The sequence below is a fragment of the Ixodes scapularis genome, unplaced genomic scaffold (assembly GCF_016920785.2).
Source record: "Ixodes scapularis isolate PalLabHiFi unplaced genomic scaffold, ASM1692078v2 PGA_scaffold10__122_contigs__length_95168666, whole genome shotgun sequence".
Classification (NCBI taxonomy): Eukaryota; Metazoa; Arthropoda; class Arachnida; order Ixodida; family Ixodidae; genus Ixodes; species Ixodes scapularis.
The window spans coordinates 22,638,977-22,651,747 of NW_024609836.1; the positions used below are offsets into that span (position 1 = coordinate 22,638,977).

General features: G+C 46.8%; 1 protein-coding gene across 1 annotated transcript in view; it reads right to left on the reverse strand.

The window, feature by feature from the left end:
* Window positions 1-12,771, reverse strand: part of LOC8026503 (calsenilin) — a 38,001-nt gene that overhangs the window by 7,504 nt on the left and 17,726 nt on the right. Inside the window, exon 7 of the mRNA XM_042288495.1 lies at window positions 10,550-10,612. Within this exon, the coding sequence (XP_042144429.1) occupies window positions 10,550-10,612 (63 nt within the window). The remainder of the gene's footprint in view (window positions 1-10,549; window positions 10,613-12,771) is intronic.

A 12,771-nucleotide genomic window follows, 5' to 3' on the forward strand; every position in this document is an offset into this window, starting at 1 on the left:
GTACCGTTGTACTTGGGAGAGGACAGAATCTGACGCAGTTTCCGTGGCAATGTCCTTTGCCTTCACTGGTAACTTAGACAAACTCTGGGTGTGAAGCGCAAAGACATGTTCTGTATCACAGGAGATGGTGAAAACTCCGCTTGCCATTTCCTTGTCGAAGTCTTCGTCGGGACCTTTTGCGAAACGCTAAAGTCCATCAGCGTTTCCGAAGTTTGCTGTTGGCACGTACTCAATTGTGTAGCTGTAGTTCATTAGTATAAGGGCCCAACGCTGGAGTCTGTTTGCCGATGTCACGGGGATTCCCTTCATGGGGCCAAATATGGTTGTCAGAGGTTTGTGGTCAGTATAGAGCACAAACTTGCGTCCCCAAAGGTACTGGTGAAATTTGCGGACTCCAAAGATGATGGCAAGTGTTTCCTTCTCTATTTGTGCATAAGCACACTCTGAAGAATTCAGTGTCTTAGAAGCATGTGCTATGGGGCGTTCCTTGCCATTGATCTTGTGATATATCACCGCGCCCACGCCTTCCGACGATGCATCTGCCGCGAGGTAAATTGGCAGACCAGGGTTGAAGTGGACTAGGGCCTCCGTAGCCGTCAGCTGTTGTTTGATGTTTTCAAACGCATCTACACACTCGGAGCTCCTTTGCCAGGCGGTGTCTTTTCTCAGTAGCTTGTTCAGTGGCGCACATTTGTCAGCAAGGTTCGGAAGGAACTTGCCGTAATGCTGCACCATGCCGAGGAGAGATCTTAGCTGGCTGATGTTCTTGGGCTCTGGCATATTCAGGATAGCCGAGACCTTTTTCATGGAAGGCGTGAAGCCATCGGCGGAAACGACTTGCCCGAGGTACTCGACCTTTTCTTGAAGAAAGGCGCATTTTTCCCTCTTGAGCGTGAAGCCGTATTCCTCTAGCCGCTGGAGCACTTGTTGAAGATTTTTGAGGTGTTCAGGAGTATCTTTCCCAGTGACAATGATATCATCGAGGTAACAGGCAACGCCTTCGAGCCCTGCAGTTACCTGGTCCATCGTGCGCTGGAACACTGCCGGGGCAGAGGCGACTCCAAACGGCATCCGGTTGAATCGAAACAGACCTTTGTGCGTGTTGATCACGAGGGCCGTTCTTGCCTCTTCATCGAGTTCCAGCTGGAGATACGCTTCTGACAAGTCCAGCTTCGTGAATTTGTTACCTCCATTTAGTTTAGCGAAAAGTTCTTCTGGACGTGGCAGTGGGTACTGGGTTATGTCGAGCTGACGATTTACAGTGACACTGAAGTCACCACAGACTCGAACCGATCCATCCGACTTTGGGACGACCACAATTGGAGTGGCCCACTGCGAGAAGTCCACGGGTGTGAGAACGTTGTTGTTGACTTGCTTGGCCAAGTCTTTCTCTACTGCTTCTCGCGTAGCAAAGGGTATTGGGCGGGGCTTGAAGAACTTTGGTTTCGCGTCAGGCTTGAACTGAAGTTGGACCTTGAGTTTAGTGCAACAGCCCAAGTCGCCGGAGAACAAGGTCGAAAATGTTGCCAACATTGTCTGAAGTGAGGCTTCTACTTCCAGTTCCACAGATCGAATAAACAATTTGTTGAGGTCGATCTGCAGCCTGTGTATCCATGTTCTTCCTAGCAGGTTGGTGTGTCGCTTGTCAGTCACCAATGCTTCTAGCTCTTCGGAGCGTTTTCCAAGCGCGACCTGAAGCAAGCACCGTCCCTGGACCGTGATTTTCTTCTGGTTGAAGCAGACGAGGTTGTAGTCGCATTTTTGCAAGGTGGGCTTCCCTATGTTCCGCCACGTGTCAGTGTCTAGGAGTGTCAGCTTAGATCCTGCGTCGACCTGCAACCTTACGGGTGTTCCTTGAATAATGCAAGAGACAAATTCGCCATCTGATTCTGGAGTGACGAATACGTTGGTGATTGTTTTCACCTTTTCCTTTTTCTTGCCAGCTGTCTTGTGTCGCTCCGCTGATCGACATACTTTTGCAATGTGGCCTCGTTTGCCGCATGCATTGCACGACTCAGTTCGGAAGCGGCAGGAACTCTCCGAATGGTTGGTGTTGCCGCATCGAAAACACTTGACTGGCGCAGAAGTGGACGGCTTCACTTTTTCAACGAGCAGCGCAGCGTGGTCTCCCCGGTCTAGGCGCCGGGACTCCGCTTCGGCGGTGAGGGTTGACTCGGCCAAGCGAAGTGCGACGTCCAGAGTGAGGTCCTTCTCGAGCACCAGACGTGCCAAGACGCGCGTGTCACGGAGACCCACGATGAATGCCGTCAAAAGGGACGAACTTCTGGCGTCGGCTTCAGATTCATAGTCGCAGTTAATGAGGATTGATCTAAGCCGCGTTATGAAGTCTTTGATTGTCTCATTTTCTTCTTGGCGAGCCGAAAACAACTTCGCCCGTTCGAATTCCTTGAATTTCTTAGGTGCGAAATGTTCTTCGAGCTTTTTGAGCAACTCTTGATACGGTGTCTCCAGAAAGCTCTGTGGCTGAATTAGGGAGTAGAGCAGCTTGAATGTCTCGGGACCAATTGAAGCGATCAATAAGTTTCTCTTCTCCGCCTCGGCAGTGATCTCAGCGACGTCGAGACAAGCTTGAAACCTTATCTGATAAAGCTTCCAGTTCTCCTTTTCGGCGTCGAATGTCCCGGGACCGTGGAAGCGGTGGGTCTTGTTCTCCACCATGCTCGCTGCTGCTCTGCCGTGCTCCCGTTAAGTCCGGTGTGGTCTTCACCTCGTCGCCAGTGTAGTAGACCCGAGTCAAGGAATGTACTGAGGGTTTATTCCAATACAGCAGGTCAGAGGGACATGACCAGCTGCCAAGATTGCAACTCGCCGAAGAACGGAATGCACGAGCTCCCGTGTCCGAGCTCGTGCTCTGCTGACAAAGAAAACGATGATCTTTTGCAATCACCACACCCCTCAATCGTCCTGCAACATTAAGAAATACTGTATCTGCTGGGCACCAATCCTCTCCCACAGCATGTATAGGAGAAAGGGGCAACAAAACGACAATGAAGAAATAGCAGAAGAAAAAAAAATACAATAATAGTCGAAGACGAGGATCCAATAAAATAGTTGGTAGTCCAGTGGCTTTTTGTCTTTTCCTCTCTCCTTCCTTTGTTCATATGTTCAGCTGTTTCCACCCGAAATATTATTACTGTTGTTAATGTGCTTTTAACTCGTGCTTTCATTCAAACTCGGTGAGGCTCCTATATCAAATGATATATTGCTGAATGTTTTAGGGCGCTGCTCTTAGGCACCCGTTTCCGGCTTAAGCGGCGTCGCCGTCGCCGTTTGCGTCGGAGTAACCTCGTGGTGCGTTATGGGACGTTTCCCATAATGACATCAAAATTACGGAACGTGTGACGTCGCGAGGGTCACGAGTGACGTCACGAAGTTTTCGATGCCATTTTGGGAACCTCCCATAATGCACTGCGCGTGACGTCACGAGCGGCGTCACGAAGGTTGTGACGTCATTACGGGAAGCGTCCCATAATGCACCGCGCGGGAAGTCACGAGTGACGTCATGAATGTTCCTCCTGAAGGTCACGACGAAAATAATGTCCTTCACCGTGAAGGTCACGATCTTCACGCGGGCTTCACGAGTGACGTCACTAGGGTCACGAGTGATGTCACGAGAGAGGAGGGAGGGAGAGGACGAGGGGGACGAGGAAGGGAGGTGTAGGGGAGGAAAATGAGAGGACGAGGGAGGAGTGGTAGAGGAAGGAGGAGGGGAGGAAAACGATGAAGAGGAGAGGAGGAGGGAACGGAGGAGGGGAACAACCTCCTCTCCGTACCCTCTCCTCCACCTCTTCATGAGCTGCGCTCTAATTCGGCATTACAGGGAATAGTAAACGTCTTGAATTTTTTTACTGCTACTTGTAGGATATTGAGCCTCCCCAACACCATGTATGGCAGATGGAAATATACAAGTGTGTGTGTTGCGTTATCTTGTGGAACGTTTTATGTTTTCTCAATAGAAACACATCTGCGAATGCTGGAACACATCGTTTTATACCTCTTCAGGTATTTTAGAAAATGTCTAAGCGCGCGGGAATTTATTTCTTGAGTTGATGTCCACATTGGTTGAGTGTAAAATATGTGGGAATGTCTTCATTAGCGCTTTCTGTTTGCTGGGACTCAAGCGTCAGGTAATCGGTGTCGGTCCCACGTACTGCCTTAACCCTCTTGGTTACATATCAGATGTGGTTTCTGAAAATACCGACAACAATGAAACCAGCACGCAGCTTCAGAAATGCTTCTAGAGAATGCTCAATGTTTTCAAATATGCCAGTACTCAGATAAAGCATCTTTGAAATTTATATCAATCATTGCATGGCCACCGATTGTTTGCGTAATTCCCGTTGCGTTGCGTCGAAGGTTAGGTTGTTGAGGTCCTACTGTTTTTTGGGAACAGCGCAAAAAAGACGTAGGATGAGGTCGAAGAAACACACTGACAGGGCCCACGCGCCGTCACACGAACCTGCCACACTTTCTTACAAAATCTACCTTGTCATTTGAAAGGGCAACTTCCGCTGCCCTTGCAAATGACGGGGTGGTTTTCGTAAGAAAGTGTGGCAGGTTCATGTGACGGCGCGTGGGCGTGGGCGATGCCGTATGTTATTGGTTTGATTTGTTTGTTTTCTCCCCTTCCTCCTTTCTGTGTTTATTTCTCTTTTTGCGGAGCAATAAACTTTCAATTGCAAGTTAGACTGTGAATTTCTTCGACCTCGCATTACGTCGTTTTTTTGCGCTGTTCCCACCAAACAGTATGTACCACCAACTAGCCCGATTACATGCCTTGTTGAGGTCATCATATTTTACTCACGACATAAGCAACCTGTTATAAAATCAAACTCGGGAAGGACGAGACAGTATGAAGAGGTTTCTTGGTTTTGGAACACTGCAATCTTCCTCTTTATTTGGACGTGACTTTCTGTTCTCATGAGGAATCAGTCAATAACGACGAAGATAAATCCAATGACTACGCTATGACATTTCTTTCTCCTTAATATTAAAACTTTGGACCGGCTGTCAGACTCCAGTGGAGCGTGGAAGAAGGGAAATCTCGCATTCTTCCCTTAAAAGGCCAGCTTGCTGTTGGGGGCTTGCCGGACCGTGGTCTATCGAAATGATCGATGAACCCAGTTTTGTAGACAACCGTTGAGGAGAAGGCTTGATCCGTCGGTGTCAGGCAATCGTTTGCGTACTTGGTCTACATGAAGCTGTTTCACCTTGGATGGAGTGTTAATGGTAACCATGCGTGCCCTCGTTGTCGCCGCGATTTTTTAAGGTATTCGCTTTTTCTTATCTCTTCTTTCTGACATACACCGGATTACATCGGTTGTATCGTACAGTCATTTCTTTCCCGTGTAACTGCTGTAGAGTGTGATGGAAGCCGTGCTTCAAAACGGAAGGAAATTTGGTAGCCAAAAAACGTTTCAGAGGGTGACTTCTTAAAGCCAGATGGCGTTGGTTTGTTGTTAAAACGAAGCCTGACCAGGCTAGTGGCAATGTCATCACTCACAAATTTATTCAATCCCTCTTTGATTGTTTGAGCTGCGCGTTCCGCCAGACATTTTGACTGTGGGTGAAATCGAAGTGTTCGGATGTGCGTTATCTTGCTTCTCGACTTAAACGTAGAAAACCGCATTGGTGAAGGGTGCGGAATTTTCGGAGACCGAAGTGCGAGGTATTCCGAAACGGCTAAACACTTTACGCATACACGACACGGTGGAATCGCTGGTTGCATGTTTCAAAGGATTACCCTCTATAAAGTTATAATGAGCGTCGACCACTACCAGAATAATCTTGTTTTTAACGGGATAGAGAATACATATGTACCCTGAACATGTTTTCTTGGGTTGCGGACCAATTTACAGTGCCTTTGATGCCGGCAGTGGCAGCACTTTGACCCAGGCGTCAGAGTTCGCTGACATGAACTCTATTTCTTCGTCTTGTCCAGGCAACCTAAACTTAGATCTAGCTATTGCCTTCATAGCCAACGCACCTCGATGAGTCTCGATAGGGAGGTGTAGGAGTGGGCTGCCAGCCTCCTACGTCACAATGGCGCTGACACCCCAGTATACAAGGTCCTCACCATCGAGAGTTTGTTTTCATCCGTAAAACGGTCGCAGACTCGAATCGAGGTCTTTCTCACTTCTTGGCCAACCACTTCTGTTGTAGTTTTTAGCGCCCAAGACTGCATCTGCAGCTGTCATTTGTTTCAAGTCCCTAGCTTTCACTACTACCTTCTCCAACTGCTCCATATTAAGTACGTATTCGGGAATCACATCCTCAGGGCTGTTTTTGTTGCCGCTGCTGTGGCAGCTAGTAGCGGCAGCCTGTTCATGGCAACCGCATTGAGCACCTCTTGACCTGACTTGTATTGAAGTTTGTTGAGGTAGCTTCCAAAAATGAGTGTCCATCATTGAATTAGGGCCGCATCGACGGCGGTAGTCGGGCGGTCGGGTGTCAGCAAAGTAAGAAGCGGCTCATGACCCGCGACAAGAATGAATCACCTTCTAAGAAGGTAGTCTGGAAACTTCATTACTCTTAAAATCGAAGCGAGAAATTCGCGCTCTAATTGAGAATAATTATGTTCTGCGGCTTTCAGAGTTATAGATTCGAATTCGGTTGGTTTGCCTTGTCGGCCTTCTGGGTTTGAAAGAACATATCCGATGCCATATGGAGAGGCGTCGTCTCCGAGCCATAGTTATGTTGTTGAATCCAAATGCGTGATAACTTTTGCCGAGCTGAAAGCTTCCTTTGCTTGCTGGAAGGCCACATCCTGCGCTTGTCCCCTCGTCCATCGAGCTCCTTTCTCATGAATCTTGTAGATACCCGCTTACAAGCTTGACATGTAGGGAGCAAATCGGGCGTAAAACGAGAACATTACTAAAAAGGATCGTAGCTGGGTCACGTTCTCTGGCCGGGGTGCTTGTTCTAAGGCCACGACTTTTGCTTCTAGCGGATGCAGGCCTTCTCCGCCAATCCGGTGTCCAAGGAACGTAGCCTCCTGCTTCTCGAACCTGCACTTGTGTTTTGGGAGTTTGACGGCGTGTTCCCTGAAGCGCTGCAGCAGTGGTGCCCGTAATTTGGCAGCATCGATGTAAGCTCGTTCCGACAATATTACGTCGTCTAGGTTTGCCTGGGTAGTACGTAGTCCTCGTGGCATGGTCTCCATCGTTCTGCGAAATATCGTCGGCGCGGAAGATACTCAGAAAGGCAAACGATTGTAGCAGAAGAGCCCACTGTGTGTGTTTACCGCCGTCATCTTATCCGATTTTTCTTCCAGGGGTACCTGATTCTACGCATCCCGCAGATCCAAGGTGCTGAAGCAATCGCCGCCGTTCCGGCATGCAAGCAGGTCCTCAATGCGTGATAAAGAGTACGGCTTTACCTTACATGCAGGGTTCAAGATCGAATTGAAGTCAACGCAGACGCTCACTGAGCCATCTCTCTTAAGTACCGGACGATTTGAGTAGCCCAGTCTGAATTTGTCACTGGCCAAATCACACTGACTTCAAACTACCGGCTAGTCCCACCTGCCCATTATCCCCCAGGGCATAAGAAAGCGGTCGTGCTTTCCAGAATTTGGGCGTGGCACCTTCTTTTAGAGGCAGTCAAGGGGGTGGTACTTTGATCCGTTCAATTCCCGGTGTAAAATGGTCTTGAAACTTGGTGAAGACAGCCTCTACATGTCCGCGTTGACTGTGATGCTGCAAGGAGGAACGATACAGCCAGCAGGACTTACCACGCGGCTGCCTGTCTTGTACAAGTGGAAGATCAAATCATGCCCACACAACTATGACCCATACTAGTTCAATACCGGTAAATTGCTATCTACGAGACTGCCTCCGTATAAGATTTGCTTGTGCAATATGCTAAGGACTGGTATTCCTCCTAAGTATCAAAAAAAGTTCACACGTGGCGCTTAAAGTTGGGGCAACATTCGAGGTGCTTGGTGTAAACATCTCTTGAAATGACACAGACGGGTGATCCAGTGTCAACTTCCACCAGGAAGTCGACTTCGCTCTAGGAGAACTTGCGCCGCACTGATGGAACCAGACCTACAGCTTTGCCCTTCAGTCTTCATACGGGGACCGCCTCGGTTTCTGTTTCTTCCGACGAGCTCCTAGTAACTTTTAGTGTTTTGACTTGCACTTGCGCTTCGAATATGAGCTGCTTTGTCCAAGATTATTGCATTTTCTAGCCCATTTACCAGATTCCCCGCGAAAAACATCTCGTTCCCTTGTACCCTTAGCTTTCACCTATCTGCCCTTGGTTGCCGCAATGGTCACAAACACTCGTGCGTCGGGTTTGTGTCCCGTAGTTTTCGAACTTCTTTCCTTTAGCTTCTACCTTGAGCACTCTCGAAGTCCTCTCGCGAATCATTCTGTCCGCGTCCGTTTTGGCAGCCTCAGCCGCTATGGCTAGAGGCTTCTGCATCGGCTAATGCTAGTTCCTTTTTGGATAGCAATTGCTTCCCAAGATTCTCCGTCTCTGGCGACCATGTTAAGCATGGTCGCCAGAGACGACCATGCTTAACATCGTCAGAAAATTGCAGTTGTCTGCTATCCAGCGAATTTGTTCGACGAATTCATGTACAGGTTCTCTCTGCTTCTGGCAACGATTGAAAAACTTTAAGCTTTTGAACATTTCGTTGGGCTTCGGATTATAGCACGCATCTAGCGCAGATACCACTTCCGTAAAGGTTAGAGCGTTAGGCTTGCGCGGAGATACTCTTCCGCAGAGTACTCGAACCGCCTTGGCTCCCAGTGCCGCTGCGAGCAACAAGCATTTCTTCTTAATGTTCATTACCTAGTTTCCTTTGAAGTAGACCTCTACCTTAATAAGGTACTCCCTCCACTTATCTCTGTCTTCATCAAACTTGGGTACATGGTGATTTACCCTTGAAATGAAGGCCGTATGGTTCGTTCCTACGAAAATCGAGGTATCACCCTCGCTCTGGGTGTCTTTATGGTCCCGACTCGTCTTAACGACGAAGCTAAAGATGCTGGCTCCGCTATGACAAGACCCTATAAGATGTTTACACGCGTTACATCAGATATGAATGCATTTTACCTTGTCCTATAAGTAGTGATGGGAAGGCTCGAAAATATTATTAAAAAAAAAACATTTTGGGAAAAAGCTGTTTTTTTTCGTTTGTTCTATTCGCATAAAACGCGGAAAACGTTAAAAGAAGAAGCTGAGACCCAATTTAGTTCACTCGTTCAGAAGAATTATGCAAATTTCAGGAGCATATTGTAACGTTTACATTATGAACTACTTTAAAACTAAAAAGAATCTTGTCGCACGCAATGCGGAGCGGAAGTTCGTCTGCTTCTTTTGCGGGGATTATGGTGACATCAGAACGCCGAATGCTGTTTGGTCCAAAGTGAAAGATAGTGGGTAGACCTCAAGGCAACTACTTTCGAGGTTTACCCACTTTCCAGCAATGAGAGCCAATCAGACCTCGGCGTCTTTCTGACGTCACCCCTACTCCTGCGCAAGAAGCAGATGATTTGTTCTTCGCATTCTGTCGATAGTTCAGGTGGAGGATCAAACACGCTATGCCATATTAGATTGGTTAGTCCATGAAAAAAAAAAAAAAAACGGCGTAGTTAAGGAGCAAGAGAGAAAATGGGAGGAAACTCAAGAGCTTGTGGTTGGCTGCTGCCTCTATCCTTCTTCAAACACTTTGCTTTGTACTAAAAGCATGCACCGATTGAGAATGGCTGCATTCTTCAGTATGAATTGTGCAGCAGTATGACTATAAATGTTGAATGATATCAAAATAAAGTTTTAAGAGCTTTAAGGCAGAGAAGTGAAAATGTAGTGCCGCCGGAGGTTTGCTGTCATTTGTACGCATGCATGTGTAGAAGGAATTGTTTTTATGAACTCTGTCATATATTTTCCAGTTAATACATTTTAACGCCCCTTATCAACGAAAATAAAACTTGCATATCATATAGCCGTGCTTCCTCTACCGCATCACCATATTATACTTTTGTGCAATAAAACATCCTAACCGACGAAAGGTGGCTGCAACTTGACCTTTACAGTAAATTTATTACAGCATTTAGTATGATGGAATAATGGCTATTGCCACGTGAATAATCAAAGATATGCTAAAATAACAAAGCTATCATAAACAATAAAATTATATATGGTAATTGTAAACTACTGCGAAAACTGGCGAAAAACTCTTTCCGTTGTTGATTTATGTCGGCATCTTTGAAGAGATTGCTGATTTACTCTTGCTGAGGCTAATGTTCAAATATTTTCAAAATGACAGGGAAAAAAAAACTTTTTTATTTGCCTTTAAAAGTTTCGGAATTTTCGGATCCCTACCTATAAGGCGCCTTCTGGTATATTGGATAATTTTCCCAGCTTTTTTAGTGATCAAGCGGCGTCGCTGGTCAGTCAAGTGTGGCCATGTCCCCGCAGTGTGAAACAAATTTCACTGTGTCCCAAGGGGCAAGCAGTCATAAAATATTTCTGAAAATGACAAATGGCAGAGGGAAATAGCTAAGGAACCAATACCAACCTTCAAACACGTTTCAATGAATTCGTCGAATGTCACCACTCCGTCCTGGTTGAGGTCAAGTTTCTGCAAAAGAAGAATCGTAAATGAACGTGAATGAGTTCGCACGCTACTCACTACATGTGTGGTGACAGTTGCTCTGTACACACCCAAGAACAACAAACAGACAGAGAGTGGCGTAACTTTAAAATTAAATGACGTCGCTTCGGTCCGGACGACGTCATGTCTTTTGTTAATAGTGTCTGTTTGCCGATACTACGACTAGCCCCCGAGTTAGTTGATATCATTGGGTATCAAACCATTCAAATTTCTACTGATCATGTCCAGATACCACTAAAAAATAGACACCGTCAATGGTTGTTATTGCACACGATCGCTGCTCCGGCGTCCATACATATCAGATACACGATTTCTAGGATGGGTAAAAGCACACGAATGACATCATTTTATTCGGGAGGAGGCTAACGACACTGACCAGCTTCGAAGGGCAACGTGCCGACATTCCGTTTCGCTTGCGTTTCGTTGGCCTTCCTTCTCGTTGTGACAGCTTGAAGCGGCTTGAATTTCGAGTGAAGTGAATCGCGTCTGTGAGCTATAGGAGCTGCTCACAGTTTTAGTGCTGTGGAAGATTGTACTGAACTAATATTAAAAGCAAAGATAATCTGTCAGAAGATTGTCTGCTGAAGATATTCACGAAAGCATTTTGAGCCCCGTAGAACAGTTTGCTGGCGTGGCCAAGTGGCCTAATCCGTTGACACTCGATTTCGTATTGGCGTAGGGTTCTAGTCCACGCGATGATTTAAATTTTTTTTACAGCGATATTACTGCGATAGCTGTTGGTGGAATACTTCGCGGTTCGGCGCCGTCGACCGGGCTACATATCGGTGGGGGCCATTGTAGGCACTATGCCAAAACATATTCAACGGGATAAGAAGATAACAAGCAAGAAAGATAAGATGCAAGGTCAGTAAAAGAACCCGCCGTGCAATTTGGCAGTGCACTGGGGTAGGTGCCCATGGGATCTATGATTCGCGCAAACAAATCTCAAGAGATATAGGCAGATAAACCTGTCTTTGAAAATTACGATGCATTCTGTATCAGAGAACAAGGGGAAAGCAATGCACTTGACAGGTACAGTTTTATATTATAAACGAGTAGCCCCAAAGATGGTATTAATAGTGTGTGTCTGTTCCAATAAACCGTCATTTGAGAGTGCACTGTGTCTTGTGTACTTTCTTGTTCCTGTTTATTCACCGCCTTTCGTTTAGCACGTGTGAATATTTGTATCGAAGCGACGTACGAAAAGTGGCTCCACTCTTACGTAGACAACAGAGACGCCCTTTACTTAATACACCCTCATTGGTTCCAAAACACTATGGAATTTTCGTCTGGCCTGTTGCTGGGTTTAGTACGGAACGCATATATGAACTCTTTGGTGTTGAAACCTTTAGCGTTATTTCAGTTCATCTGCTCCGAAATGACAGCTCAGCGGCTTCAACGTCACACCTCGGCTGTCGTTGTGTTTCACCTTTTAGGCTTCGTAAGCGTTTACACTTTTTCTTTCAGCCGCAGGAAAGGTAGCGCAAGACCATTTCGTAAACCAATCGTGGTTCGACCCTTCACCGCTGCGTGGGGAGGGCTTGCCCATGCGTATAAATCTCATAAAAAAGCGTTATTGCGACTGTCACCTATTTTTGGTTTGTCCCTTTTATATTTGGTTGCTCGTTTCAGGATACAAAGACTTTTTTTAGTTCCATTCTCCGTATCGGGTATCAGAACTGCGTGGCTGGGCCACACTGTCTAGAAAATTCAAAGCCAAAGAACCAGCATTTGAATGTATTGACAGAGAGGTCGAGAGCAGGAACAGACTGGTCACGAGCGCTACGTCAGCGTACGGTTGAGCCTCGTGTCGAGTGAAGCTTTCGGCCCGATTGCCGTGGCGACACCATCCTTGTATTATGACATTACGGGGAGTTAGATCAGGTTGTTCAGTGGCTTTGATTATTAAACACATGGTTTTACCGAAACTATGCCAAGAAAGAACGCTACGGCGCCTTCGAGTCGAACCTAGTGACGAACGCGAACTACGTGATATCCGTTACGAAAGGTACATGGACTAGAGCGTAACCGAAGCAGTTAGAAAGGTGGGGAATGAGGAACCGCCCTATTACTCGGTCTCTCTTTTGTGTGTCCCGTAAGTCACTTTTCTTCCTCTAGGATATTAG